The sequence below is a fragment of the Brachypodium distachyon genome, chromosome 1 (assembly GCF_000005505.3).
Source record: "Brachypodium distachyon strain Bd21 chromosome 1, Brachypodium_distachyon_v3.0, whole genome shotgun sequence".
Lineage (NCBI taxonomy): Eukaryota > Viridiplantae > Streptophyta > Magnoliopsida > Poales > Poaceae > Brachypodium > Brachypodium distachyon.
The window spans coordinates 61,801,820-61,816,514 of NC_016131.3; the positions used below are offsets into that span (position 1 = coordinate 61,801,820).

Consider the following 14,695-nt stretch of genomic DNA (forward strand, 5'->3'; position numbering starts at 1 on the left):
TGACTACTCCCTCAGTTTGGGTTTATAAGGCTCCTACTGAGGTTCGTGTCACCTTTTTACCAGTAATTATTCAACTTATACTTGTATATGTGTATAAAATTTATACCATTAGAAAGAGTTTAATTATGAATCCAACGATAATCTTATATTACTAATGTAATTTATGGTCAAAGTTGGCATAAAATTCCGCATGGGTCTTATAAACCCAAACAGAGGGAGTATCTTTTTTGCAATCATGTATTCCTGCAGATCGCCTATGTACATACAAAGATGCACAATGTGTAACCAGTTGTGAAACACAACTAAAATTTGCGACTTAGAAACAAACACACACATGCCTGTAGGTAGATACCAAAACGATATATCTGTCGATTAAAGTTTGAACTAATAATGGTTCAGTTTTGGTACATCCATCCTGCCAAACTATAGAGAAAACAATTTGTTTGCCAGCAAAAACCATATCAATGACCGAGATTACTCAGATTGCTCTGCCAGTTCACTATCTTCCTTATTTGTACCAAATTCCTTCTGGCAGGGAATATTCATAGTTTGCTGCGATGTGATAATTCCTGAGATTGCTTTCATGGCAGCAGTAGTACGGTCACTGCTGACAACTTCCTCACCGGATCCCTCGACGGGATCAGCAATCTCAGATGGACCTTCGTTCTGCTGCGGTGGAGGCACAAAAAAGGGTATCTTACCCCTCTGCCAGTCATGAAGTACCATCTTTGCTGCTGTTGTCAGATCAGGTTCTCCTCCCTGCACCAAAAGTTACAGAATTAACACTGTTATTACTATTTGATCATTATAAACCAGTAGTAGTCTTTTGATCCCTGAAACATTAATAGATAATAACAATATCTCCAATTTGCATCCACCTGCCATCACAAGAGAAATATTTGGTAGAGAATATAACTGCAACCTAATATAAAGAGTGCCACACCTTGAGCAGTTTACCACTCATCTTGCTCAGCTGGACGAGAAAATCATTATCATCAGCCCTGGAAAGAGGAAAGATATTCAGCACAACAGATGTGTCATCACCATTGGTCTTAATTGTTTCATTGGAGAACACCACCAGATTAATTATGATATGGAACTTCCATTCGAGATCAGATTTCTAAATAACCAGCTATGCCCATTGTTCTAAAGCCTTTGAGAAATCAAAAGCACAGCATGCCCAAAACCCATAATTAGACAAGGCCCATCAAATAGCATGCCAGAAGGAATTTGGTACAAATAACAAAGTGAACTCGCAGAGCAATCTGAGTAATCTCGGTCATTCATATGGTTTTTGCTGGCAAACATTTTATCTATAGCATTCCTAATATAGCTTGTACCTGTAATAGCTAGCGGCCTAGCGAAACGCTATATCTTGTGTATTATTCAATTCTTTCACTGTGTGATATGTTGCCATCTTTAGAGTTTACTCTCACAAGGTTAATAGTACTCCCTCCGTTCCTAAATACTTGTCATGGTTGCACTAAAACCACGACAAGTATTTAGAAACGGAGGGAGTATTATTTATAATTCATGTCCTAGAGGCTAAAATGACTCATTTCAAATAAAATAGAAATAGGAAACAAGATTTAGTTAACCACCCAGATTGCAGGTAAAAAATCAGTGTCCTTTTAAATGATATGTATTACTTTTTAATTTTCATGTTGCATAGTTTTATCTTATAATTTATTTAGTAAAATATTATTTCGTTTATACATAGCATGCCTCAGTACACGATTCTTTTATTTGCATATTTAAATTATAAGATTCAGATCATTATATTTATGTTTGGGCAGCATTATTTAGTTTTACAGAGCAATAACTAGTGTAGATCAAATAATACTGAATAACATAGCTTGCACGACAGCATTTTTGGCAACAGTAATCGTTTACACGAAAGCAATAACTAGTTTCTGTATATGATATTTTGCATGGCAGCTTTTTGGCACCTTGCCACAATGTTGCAGAAATTCTAGATCTATAACGTTGATATCAAGGACATCCACTTCATAGAGTATCAAAAGGAGCAAATATGCTAAAAGGTAAATAACACCATGGCAAATGGTAAATTCAGCCAACTCTGATCAGTGTTGTATATGCTAAAAAGCTAGACAAAACAATATTTCTGTGCAAAGAATATGTGATGTGCTTAGAACGAACGCTGCTAACACAATACACTAGAACCTTCAGGAAAAAAAACATACCAATCTTGTATTTTGTAAGCTCTTTGTAGGTGCTCCTTTTTTACACGCCTAAGAACTTCACCTATGTGCTCAGAAGCATCGTCCAAATTTGTCACACGTACCTGGTGAAAGACATTAGCACATTAAAATAATAATAAATGAAAGTAAAATTCTTATGAGTGGTACTCAAGTAAATATTATTGTAATTCCCTGCGGCTGGGCATAAATCTAGATCAGTGCTTCCTAAGATGGACCAAGCGGTACAAACTACAAGACATGGAAATACAGATTGCAATAAAGTTGGTAAAACGTCTTTCGCGTATTAGTTATGCTAGATAATCACAAGATAAGAAAAATAAAAACAGATGCAAATATTCACTCAACGGTAGATTGTCAAATAATGCACTTTCACTAACAGAGAAGACATACAAAGGACACGACTGAAGATACATACCACACCCTTAAGAACCACATCAGTTTCTGAATCATTGTTTTGGTACACAACCCCAGGGCAATCAATTAAAAAGATCCTTTTGGTCATGGTGATGTACTGCCACACCTTCGTCTCTCCAGGAATTGGAGCTACCTTGCAAACCTACAGACACAACAGAAACAAAAATAGTCAGAAAATTCTCTAAAAAGTGACATCTAAAAAGGATAGGAAGAGGAGAAAATTACAGTCTTGGAGCGTAGCGTGTTGATAACCGATGATTTCCCAACATTAGGATATCCAACAAATCCAACAGATATAGCTTGTTTATCGCTCCTCAGACGGGCAAACTGCCGTAATACTGAAAGAAGTGATCCCTGGAATTGGTTCAAGAGCATAAGTTTACATTGTATACAATAACATACATATATTCATTGAGAATCACACTTACTTTGCCAAATGACTTGTTGATGCTTGCATGAAACGCTAGGGTTGGATAGTCCCTCGACAGTGTACGCAACCATCCTTTAGTTGCCCAAGCAGGTATTAGGTCACACTAAACAAAAAATGAAACATGGCCAACCATCAACGTGCCGCAATATATTGTAACAGGTAAATAAGCAATATTTGCACACAGGAAAATATATATAAATTAGTTGATACCTTATTTAGTAAGAATACAATGTGTTTGTGCTTAGCATTCTCCTTCAGATGTTTCTCTAGATGGTAGCATCTAGTGCCCATTGGATCCCTGGCATCCAAAACCTGCACAAGAAAAACATGTAAGCTAACAAGAACACCAATATATACAGTCCTCATTTAATATAGTCACTAGGTGCTCAAAAGTTTAATTGGTTACAGTGTGAAGAGTAATTCTCGCAAGGACAAAAGTTTGCAACACTGACCTGCACAACAACATCCGATGAGTCAATTACTTTATAAAGTTCACCCCAGATTCTTTTGCTTTGTCCCTTCTCAAACATATTATGACGGACTAGATCTCGTAAGCCATCTTCCTCTTCATCCTTTGGCAACTTTGATGAAGCATGTTTTTCCTCAAATGCATCTAAAAAGCAGAGACTAAAATTTTACCAAGGCAGGGAGAGCTATCCTTGAAAAATAATGCATACGAGTTCATGTAATTAAAGATTATTATCCTAAGAGTCTGCCTCATTGACTGCAAAAAAAAATGGAATTCTTAAAACTTTGAATAGCAGATGAATAGCGTGCGCCCTCTTGTTAGTTTAGTTTTATCATGTTGCCACATTACATGACATAAATCCGCACCAGCTGCAGAACTGGAGATCAAACTGAAAGCCAATTGCTTAACTAAATAAGCCTAAATGACAATAAAGCAGAGGTTCTTTAGCAGATAAGCATATACGACTCATACCTTGTGAATCATCAGCTTTCTTTATTAGCGATTCATAATCAAGACTGGATAGCTTTGGGCGTTTCCGCTTGCCCTTTGGTCCAAAGGCATGCTCAAAAGGCTCAGTCTCAAGAAGATGTGCCCTAGCTTGCTGTATCAACATAAGATATATATGAGCAACACATTCCATACTACAACGTGACTACTTAACCACTGTAGAGAAAGGCCCCAGGTTATTTAACCAAAAAACGGACTCAATAATAACCAAAACAAAAGAACAGAAGTTGGTACTAATAGTTTCAGAACCAGAACACTGCACACACAGTAATAGCATCGCATACATGTTCCACAAGTCAATGACCTGTATTTCAGAAGCTATATAATGTACATGAGTTTCATTCACCTTTTGATGATCCTGCAAAAGGGCCATTGGCAACTTCCGTGCTTTCAATATCACACTGTAATTATTTGCAAGCCGAGTCTCCAGTTCGCCCCTGAATAATTCAAGTTCTTTCTGACCAACAGTCCGTGTATTTCCTGTAACAACCAAGGGGCAAAATAATTACAATCAACATTCACTTCACATCAGTGGCTTACAGTGGAGCAAACGGGATGACATGATGATAACAGCACGGGAAACATTAGTGTGCAAATTTAGTCGCTAATAAATCAGAAAGAGAAGGAACGATTCGCTCACCGAACCACCGGCGGTCGGGCTCGATGCGGGTGTTAGGAAGCTCCTTGGACTGGCAGTCGTTCGAGAGTATCTTCCCGCCGCGGTCCCTCTTGGGACGAACCTTGTACATCTGCAGCCGCCGCACCGTGGCCGCGGACCGGCGGCCGCCGGCGCCCGCGCCCTTCTTGTCATTGGGGCGGTTGACGTCGAGAGAGTGCCGGGGCTTGCCCGACACGTTCACCGCCCGCTCCTTCTTCTTCGCCATCGCGCGCTCCGAAGAAGATCTCTCTGTGTCGTGAGAGACCAGAAGGCAGAGAGGAGGCGGTGGAAGGGAGGAAGCGAGGAGGGGGAGGCTAGGGTTTTGGAGGATAGACGGGAGGGCAAAGGGCGTGCGTTGCACGTGCGCATTTAAGGCCCGTGAGCCTGGGCCTTTGGCGGGCCATACTGGTGTGTGTAGGCTTCGTAGCTGAGCTCCCAAGCTGCTGGGCCATGACCCCTCGCCACTGCTAACGTAACGGACAAGTTTTTTGCACAAGAGCTCTGCCCTAGTTGTCACCGCTGAAGATTTAGCGTTCCCCTCGCCTCCGGCCGCCGTCTTGGTGCTGCGAGGTGGGTGAATCTCGGTTTCTCCTAAGAGTATACAGAAGTGTTTGCCTGTTCCAATTGTTTGGTTCTGATCGGCAACGCAATGGCGGAGGTTGCGATGCCGTCCCGAATAAAGGTACTCTGGTTCTTCTTCTGCTGTGGTGTTGTCTCAACGGGCGTTGCTGCGGAGTCAGAGATTTTTAATCCCCGTGGGTTTAGTGTACCCGATCTTGTGGATCTTGGGTTTTTGTACTCGCAGATCCGTTTATACGTATCTGTTAAGGTTTCGTTAGTGTGTCATAATGCTTTTGTTGCTTTATCTTTTGTAATTTTGAAATACTTCTCTGGTGTTCTGATGAAGATCTTGCGGTTTGACGACTTGAACGTTTAAAGGATCATCCCGGCCCAAGTACATTCTGCTCATGGCTTCTCATCTTTTTTTTATGAGCGACTCAAGGGACTTTTCAAAACCTTAAAAGGTAGTAAAGTTCGTGCAGGGATACCAGTAACGATGTTGCTGCTAAAGTCTGATTGCAGTTTCCTCGTTAAAGCCTCAGCAGAATTTTATGTTGCAAATCATGATATCACGGAGAAGATGTGTTTAGGAGATTTCATTGTAATTCTTAATTATAGGAGTTACCTTGTAGTTTCTAGAGTCTATGATCCAAAGCATTATACTTGTAATGATTCTCATGTTTGAATAAAGTTACAGGTTATTCTAAAACAAAAGTAACGTAAATTTCGAGTTTCGCTAAAAAACCGTAATTTCGAGTTTTCCGGCATGGTTTTGCACAAAACTACTCCAAAAGACCGTTACAAAGAACCTAAATCATAACGAACTGACGTTCCTTATTCCGATCTCCCGCGCGACCGATTCCTATTGGCTCAAGCGGTAACAGCTGTATCGCATACAGGTGCTAGCAAACATGCATACATGCTAAAGCCGTAAAAGTAGGAGTGTAAATCACCTAAATCTTATGGCGCATGCGTGGCTGCGGCTGCTGAGTGTGTGGTTGCATGCACTAAGTTTGTTATATGAATTTTGTACTAATTGATTTTTTAATATTCAAAATGTTTTATAACTCAAACCTCAAACCGTCTGTCCGGTTCAAAATCCGTTTTTACGGTTGACTTCGTGTCGACGAGTGGTTCGAATCTAGATCCCACTTTGGCACACTTGGACAAAAAAAATTTGGACCATTTTGTTAACAAACAATAATGTACAAGTTAACATCTTATTTTGAAAGAAGTTGTCATGTGATAGCATGTGGTAACTTTTTTTTTATAAACACAGTAAAAACGCAGACGCTCACAACACGCGCGTACACTCCTTCTCTAAGAATGCACACACTCACACCCTACCCCTATGAGCACATCCGAAAGACTGATCCAGCAGATCTTGAGACATTGACGAAGTCACCGCAAGCGCATCGCTGTTATGGGTACGTTACCTACCACTGAAAGAATATCGTCGGTTAAATCCTGAAATAATCCAGAAAAACGTGGCACCCATGTCAAGTCTGAGACTTGAACGTGGATGGCTGGTTTCACCACAAGAAACCAGACCACCTGAGTTAGGCTCAGTTCACAACATGTGGTAAGTTATTGCTAACAAGATGGCAACTTTATATATCATTGCTTGGTAATTTTAGTGCACGAGTTACCACCTCATTTCTATGATCTTACCACATTGGCAACTTGTTGCTAATAGGATAGCAACTTTATATATTATAGGGTGGTAATTTTAGTGTACAAGTTACCACCCTATTTGTATGAACTTACCACATTGGTGATTTGTTGTTAATAGTATGGCAACTTAATATTGCTTCATGGTAACTCTAATGCACAAATTACCACCCTATTTGTATCACATGACAACTTATTACTAACACGATGGTATATTATTGGGTTGTAAATTTAATGCACAAATTACGGCTCTATTTCCATGAACTTACCACATGGTAACTTGTTTCTAACAAGATGGCAACTTTATATATTATGTGCCGGCAACTTTAAAGCACAGTTACCATCCTATTTGTATGAACTTACCACATGGTAACTTGTTGCTAATAGGATAACATCTTTACATATTATTGGATGGCAACGTTTAAGTTGATTTTTTTAAAGATATCAATATGGGATCTAATTTTAAAGATCTCGTCGAGACAATGCTAACCGTAGAGACGAATAGTTAATTGGGCGTATGGTTTGAAAGTTATCGCACTTTAAAGTATCAGTTTTTTAAAAAGCCATACATGTTGCATGCATGCATTAGGCATGCATGCCGGTGTCTTCCTATAACCGTACACGCTGCCGAGCGATTGCGCGATCGGTCGCGCGTTAGCAGTGCCCCAAAAAGAAATCTATTTTAAATCAGATAAAAAATATTCTCAACTGCGATATTTAGCTACAAAAACTCTTTGAGGCTGAATTTTGCTAGGTATTAGTGTTATACATCTCGACGTTGAAAAAAACTTGATAAGATAGTGGGTGAATCGAAGTTTAGGAGACGAGTATCAGGGATCACGACATTGAGCATTCAGAGCACAATACCAATCACATGGGCTCTAAGGTATTTTCAGTATCGCAGGACATCAACGCCTATGTCACCCTTTTTTTTATGGAAAAAGCTAAAGCCCAAAAAAACAAGTCAAAATCACTTGATGCCACACCAAAGGCCGAAGTAATGTGAAAGAAAAAAATGGCTGGCATTAAGCAAAAGGATTAGATTTGGTTAAATTGTTCAATTGGGTCATTTATGTCTTTATTTTAAAAAATGAGCCAAATTTGTTAAATTTCACTTTTCAACATTCCTTGTCTATGTTCATCATATGATGTAGCATATTTGCTCGAAAAATGAAATCAGATCACTAGTCTAAAACAAAAACATGGTTAGTGGTATTTTCCTTTAAAAGGCAGAACTTGTGACTAAACATATTTCAGGAAAAAAAACTTGTTAAACACGTCCCAATGACTACTCAATTTGCTTACTGCTATTGGTCTTTTTCATCATTTTTGTTTTCTTTGCTTACTAGGATGAAGCTGCGTCTGATGGATTTCAGATTTGCATCGTATGCAAGATCAAGTTTATGCTCGGTCTGGTGCGTTCAGTTTTGCATCGGACTAGCTTCATACGCGCGCCTTGCTGCGCAGGGGCGAAGTAGTAATCAACTATCGGTCACTTGGTTCAGCTTTACCACGACAACCACGACTCACCGACCTCATAGTCGTGACCGCCGGCACACCATCCTGTCCAGACCGACCTCTACCACGACGACCACGGCTTGCAGACCGCTCAGTCTTGATCGCTGGCTCAGCATTTCCAGACCTGCCTCTACCACGTTAAGTTGACCACAGCTCGCAGACTGATCAGCCCTAAACACTTGCTCCACACCATGTCTCATACCATGCCTGCCACGTCTACCAGATGCAGCATCCATGACCAGACCACAGAGCAACCCACAAACAACAGAAATAGCCTCTAGCCATCGACCCAACAACACATATCAAGCCAAAAACTTCAGAAGAAAATCAACAACGAATGCACGGCCGTGGACCAATTCACGTATCAACAACACCAGACCACGCACGACAAAACAATAAGGAAAAAAAGAAAACAAAACATCATACTAGAAAATCATATCCACCCTGACAACCAGACAACAAGAAAAGCCCACGCACCAACAGCACCTCCAAAGCCTATGAATACAATACAGATCAACAACTAAACAGGACACCAATCAACAAACCAACAGGGAAAACTTAGCAAGACAGAAGAGGCAGCCAAACGATCGAACAAACGTCAAGTGAAGCACCCAACAAACCAACAGGAAGAGCACAAGCAGTCACAACATGTGCCTTCATAGAACCTAGGAAAATCACATAAAGAAAATGTCAATCCCAATCAGAATCATCACTTAGCAAAGACGAAAAGCAAGAAAAAATCGGAATAAAAGAAAGGAACCAGCGACTGGCCAGAAGAACAATGACGCATGCAGTAACCGAAATGAACCCACCCTGCTATTTATGCTAACACGCAACGAATTAAAAAGGCCAGCGCACAACTCCAGAGACTTCCACAAACCACGCATCCTCCTGCATGCACACCGGCCGGCAATGTAGCACGCGCACAGCAACCTGACCAACCCACTGCTCCCCACCCACACACTGCCAGCGGGCCACTAACCAACCAAACCCCACCACCCACAAATATCCACCAGAGATCCCATGACGCACCACTCGCTGACAGCAGCCCAACAAAATCGGCCAAGCCCACAGTCATTCAAAGAAGGAGAGCAACACGTCCAGTCAACCAGACGGAAAAAACAATCCGCAAAATAAAAGAAAAAAAACGCACTCACCTCCATGGAGCAAGGAGAAGCTGAACAATCCTTCAGCCTTAGGATTTGGATGTTATGTATCAGGGATGGGCAGTTCATTGAAAACAGATTTTAATGTCGCAAAAAATTCAAATATTGACACACGCGTATCTAGTACTCACAAAATTTCATATTCAATATGCAGCTTGACAAACAAAAAAGACACACCAGACTATGAATAGTACCAAATTCAAATATTTAGCAAGTACCATGAGACTGGTACTATTCTTAGTTAGATATATATCATTTTTGTTTCATGAGCTGTGATTGAATTTGGATCTGAATTTCGGGGCATGGCAGATGTATGCTGTGTTAATGTCGTCAAGAAGTTTCAAAACTTTCATTATTGTTAAAGTTTCAAAATCTTTAGCAAATAGCATGACACCGGTAGGAGTACATGAGTACAGCTCACGTGTCCCGTGCATGTATGCCGCCGGTTTATCATACCAGGGGGCGGTAAACTGACTGCTGATGATGGTTGTACTGTCAGAACTCAGAAAGTCTGCTCAAGAAAATATCCTTTTCTTCAAAAGATAAATGGAGCAAACATCCAACGTTCTAACATCAAATCAAAGCTGCAGGACAAACTGGTAGCACTGTGAAGTCACCGATTCACACCATCACCATCAATCGGTAAATAACGCCTGAAGCTGTCAAGATGAGACTCGGGGGCATGCAATGGAATAAACTCGTATCATTCAGCGCCTCTACTTTTCTTCTTCGATCAGTTGTTTTTCGTGTTGGATACAAAGAAACTTTTACATGCAACAGAAGTACAGAAGAACAAGTGCTCCATGCATTGTCCAGTTGTCCACTGTGCAGCCTAATAAGCACACGTCACAATGTTCTTTCAATCTCCCCTTGAGATGTGAATGCCACTAGTTCGAGATATGGATGTTGGTAGGATGAAGCTTGTTTGTTTCGGAGCAAATACTTTTGTGTCCCCACTTTCACGAATTTCAAGCCCGCATATTCTACACAGAGCTTCCAGCTCCATTTCCTAAAGGAATGCCAGTAAGTTTCAATAGTCAGCTGCAGTTTTGAAGTGTTTTGCAAAATACTTCCATCTAAAATTAAGAGTACCTCAATCATCAGGATTTCTGATAGATGTGTCAAAGGATGGTGTTGAAGTTTGTAGCCACTATGATTGAAGTACAATAATGCTCTGGCCCGGACCTTCAGCAGCAAAACAGGTGAAATAGAAGTTGATATGTCAGAGTCAGGCATGCATCAGTATGCCAGCTTGTGAAGAAGGCAATATGAAGCACCCATTTCAGTTTTATACAAAAGGAACACAATATAAGAACAATCTAACTAACATAAGTACATAACAACAAACTCCAGGTCTATTTTTATTCCTTACTGAAAGGATTAAAAAAACAATCAAATTAACTGACAACAAAAGCAATTTGAAATATATTTTGCCACAAAACAACCCAGCATATTCGTAGTATGTAGGCATTAAAAAAACCACCGATGCATATCCATATTTTTTAAAACCAACTATGCTTGCAACAGCTGGAAATAGATACTGCATAAGTAACATGGGTTCAGAAGTCAATACATATGGGGAAGAATGTGGCTTCAACTGAAATATGTCAGGCTTACCTCATTGAGAAAAGGTTCTACCAAACACAACTGTAGGTCGGTTGCTTCATCTGCTATCATGCAAAAGAAAAGCTTGAAGTTTCCAAGGTGGTAGCATCTACAGAGAAGACCAAAAGATATATGCACCATTTAATTTTTTAAACAAAAAGGACATGACATTGGTTATGAATGTGCAATTGGCACTTGAGAGATGTCCTAAATCATATAATGGAAGCTGCAACTTTTTTTTTTAAAGGAGGCTGCAACTGTTGAGAAGGAAAAGAAATCCATGAAGATTCTAAATTCAATTATCTGAACAGATATGGGAGCATGCACAGAAAACAGGGTCCTGCACAATGACAAATACAAAATGTACAAGTTACCTCAATATAGTTCTAGCAAATATCATTTCTTTCGATCGTACTATTGAAGTTGCTAAATGACTGTACCACAAAGAGAGGGAGTCTGCCTGGAGATAAGTAGAAAATTAAGGTGGGATAAGGGCAAGCATAAAGCATCAGGCATAAGCAAATCACACAAATTTCATTATCTAGAGGGCAATAAGAATGCGAAGCATACCATTTTGGGTATCTTGCAGCCCAAATGTAGAAGCACGTAGAAGGAATAATACTCAGCCTCTTTATTGCTGTGGTAATTGCTCTTATTAATTGTATGATACATTTCAAACAGAGAAACAAGACATTTCATCAGCTGCTCTGTATTTAGGTAGCACATGGAAGATGCATCAGAATCCTGGCATGACCTAGAAAGTTTTTGATGGGACAGAATATGAAACTTTATCTGCAGAAGCAGGCAAGCATTAGACAAAGCTGTGAAAGATACTTAATATTGTATACAGTTCAGGCAACTAGATTCTTCCAGCTGAAAAAAAAATGATGCCAGGCAACATAACAATGAAGTCAGCAGCATTCAGAGTATAAACAAGCACCTAATTGCTAGCGCAGATGCCAGGTCGGAAATGCATGAGAACTCATCGAAGCATGCTTAGTGAAGGAAGATATTTCTCAAAACAAACTTGGAAAAGAAGATAATCTGCGTAATCATCCAATCATATCATGTAGCAATCTATCTGATACCATTTGCAAAAGAAAAGAGTTATAATTTCACCTCAATCTTGCTAAAAAAAGGTGTTAACAGTTTCCTCACGATAAAAGAAAAGAAAGGTTAGTCTGTGATCTTGAATATCTAATTCAATAAGTACATCTGAAGTGAGAACAAGTTCCCCCATAAGACGCAAATCTAGCTTCTAGGAGCATGAATCTACTCTAATCAAAATCTCATGTAACATAATTGAACTTTCGAGCCAAAGAAGCAAGCAAATCAATCATCATAAATTTGAGAGGTGAGAAAAAAAGACAAACACATGGTAGGCATGACTTTTGAGAAAGGAATCAAGATAGGAATGTACCACATCCTCATATATGTGAACAGCTTGTTCATTCACCAAGTTTTGCATACTAAGGTCTTGTCTCACAGACCTTGTTCTATCAAATATGAAATCATGAACTATCTCAAATGGGTACTCCGAAGAATTCAATAAATGCAAAAGATAATCCATCGTTTCTCGTAAAACCGGAAGAGGGCGTATATCTGATGACTGCACACTTGTAGAAGAGATAGTTCTGCAAAACTAGCAGAAAACCAAGTGTCAGAAAAATATTCAAAATCACAGGATTTTCTATTAGTTAATGATTAATTATTTCTGTTAAAACATACATAAGCTTACGGAGTAATTGAAACAACAGAAAAAGAGTAGATGGTATTTGTAACAATGTCTTAGATAGCAGATCGGCTTTTCCATGTGGCCGGTAAATGCAGGCATCGAGCCACTGTATACAGTTCAAAATTTTCTATACAGTGTCAACAGTGTGCATCTCTTCACTTTGAATTAATTGCAGCATGGAAAAATTAAACTTGAAGCAACTGTTAAGCTAGCTCATTCAGTGTCCAAACAAAAACTTCAATTATAATCCTGACAATATCTCCTCAGGTATGCATCGGATGAAATTTCACCATAGTATTACCAATTCTACTTTCATTTGTTTGCAACTATGACAACAAATTTAAACTAACACGGCCATCAAATATTACCAATTCTACCTTCTGGCAATATTTAATTATATCTAGTCACGAATTATCTCCGAGTCTTCCATTTACCATCTTACTAGAAAGGGGTAAGACAAGCAAAAATAGGAAAAAGAAATACAGGTCTAACTGCATTATTGGCTCAATTTCTGCAAGATAAAATATTCAACCTCTGTGTATTCTAGCAGAGATTGGGCAAAAATAATGGGGATCAGATCAGTGCTGTCATTGGTGGTATGTGCAACCACCAATTGTTCACAAATCATAACTAACATAAAGAGTCTACTGTTCACCTGTTAGTCTGTTAAAGCGCATGATTAGCAACACTGATCTTCGAGTAAGCAAAAATCCATGCCAGACTAACCACCACATGGAACCCAGCTAATCTGGCCATTTACATGGAAGGAACAATCAAAGCATATACGGACCAAAAAGACCAGCCAATAAGCACAACACTGAACCAAAGTGCAAGTATAATGCAAGCTCAGGAACAACCTCCACGGCTCCACGTGTACATGGGAAAACATGGATGGCTCACCTTCTTGACGGCGAGGGAAGCAGAGGTGCGTCTGGGGTCGCTGCCCACCCGCTCGAATACCGCCAGGTCTCGCAGCCGCTCCCTCTGCGTTCTCTCCGCTTCTGCAACCGAAACAGCAGCACCCATAAGCTTAAACACCAACCAATCGACCACACTAGAGCACTGGTTCCGTAATTTCGTCGAACAGGCGGTGCGCGTCACTGCGTCAGCGCTACAAGAGCCTCGGTTCGGTGCTCGGCTCGATCTTAGAGGGTGGGAAGAAGTGCGTTACCTGGGCACATGTCGGGACAGGTGCCCACGATCGGCGGGGCGTCGCTAACTCTAGCGGTCGCGGCTGCGGCAGCGGCGGGGGAGGATGATGCCGCGGAGGAAGCAGGTTGTGTGGAGGAGGGGCGGCCCCGGTCTTCACCCCGTCCACGCCATCCTTGGCGACGGCCCGCGCCGCGCGCGGAGCTCCGGCCCCGATTGCTCGCCACGTCGCGGCGGTCCATGGCCGGTTGTGCCGGGCTTCGCGCCTGCGTGCAGCGGTGGCCGCGACCTGGAGGTCTTCGAGGGTAGTTTGGTAAATCTTGTCGCTGATACAGATGGAAATTGGAAAGGCGACGAAGTGGAGTGCAGACGTGCAGTTAGAAACGTCAGAATCTCCTGTTGCCGCGAGAACGAAAAGATGTCTACAGTGGGTCTCACATGGAAGTGACAGCACGCTCCCGCTCGTACCCAAAAGAATCCTATCGTATCAATGCACCACCCCCGGGCCCCGACACCTCTGACAGAGCACCACGTGATGGCACCGTACCATCCCACCGTCCGTTCATTCCTCCCACCGACGGCCGATCCAG

The 14,695-nt window shown here is 40.9% G+C and overlaps 2 protein-coding genes across 2 annotated transcripts; both read right to left on the minus strand.

The window, feature by feature from the left end:
* Positions 1-339: 339 nt before the first annotated feature.
* LOC100838821 (nuclear/nucleolar GTPase 2) lies at positions 340-5,035 on the minus strand. The gene is made up of 11 exons (XM_003557788.3): positions 4,683-5,035; positions 4,389-4,522; positions 4,007-4,136; positions 3,519-3,679; positions 3,277-3,378; positions 3,065-3,169; positions 2,862-2,990; positions 2,638-2,778; positions 2,205-2,305; positions 944-1,001; positions 340-759 (listed from the first exon to the last, which is right to left on the minus strand). The coding sequence occupies exons 1-11, from the start codon at positions 4,924-4,926 to the stop codon at positions 475-477; spliced, it is 1,590 nt and encodes a 529-aa protein (XP_003557836.1). The 5' UTR covers positions 4,927-5,035; the 3' UTR covers positions 340-474.
* Positions 5,036-10,299: 5,264 nt separating this feature from the next.
* On the minus strand, positions 10,300-14,452 carry LOC100827100 (SAC3 family protein C). The gene is made up of 8 exons (XM_003557839.4): positions 14,128-14,452; positions 13,857-13,957; positions 12,642-12,863; positions 11,792-12,013; positions 11,596-11,681; positions 11,234-11,330; positions 10,709-10,801; positions 10,300-10,625 (listed from the first exon to the last, which is right to left on the minus strand). The coding sequence occupies exons 1-8, from the start codon at positions 14,345-14,347 to the stop codon at positions 10,476-10,478; spliced, it is 1,191 nt and encodes a 396-aa protein (XP_003557887.2). The 5' UTR covers positions 14,348-14,452; the 3' UTR covers positions 10,300-10,475.
* Positions 14,453-14,695: the final 243 nt, after the last annotated feature.

Coding starts and splice junctions, on each gene's coding strand:
- LOC100827100 (XM_003557839.4), bottom strand. CDS start 14,347: ATGGACCGCCGCGACGTGGCGAGCAATCGGGGCCGGAGCTCCGCGCGC. Junction 11,682..11,791: donor GCTGCAAGATACCCAAAATG/GTATGCTTCGCA, acceptor ACTTATCTCCAG/GCAGACTCCCTCTCTTTGTG. Junction 11,331..11,595: donor TTTGCTAGAACTATATTGAG/GTAACTTGTACA, acceptor TCTTCTCTGTAG/ATGCTACCACCTTGGAAACT.
- LOC100838821 (XM_003557788.3), bottom strand. CDS start 4,926: ATGGCGAAGAAGAAGGAGCGGGCGGTGAACGTGTCGGGCAAGCCCCGG. Junction 3,379..3,518: donor CATCGGATGTTGTTGTGCAG/GTCAGTGTTGCA, acceptor TTTCTTGTGCAG/GTTTTGGATGCCAGGGATCC. Junction 760..943: donor TGAGTGGTAAACTGCTCAAG/GTGTGGCACTCT, acceptor CTTTTGGTGCAG/GGAGGAGAACCTGATCTGAC.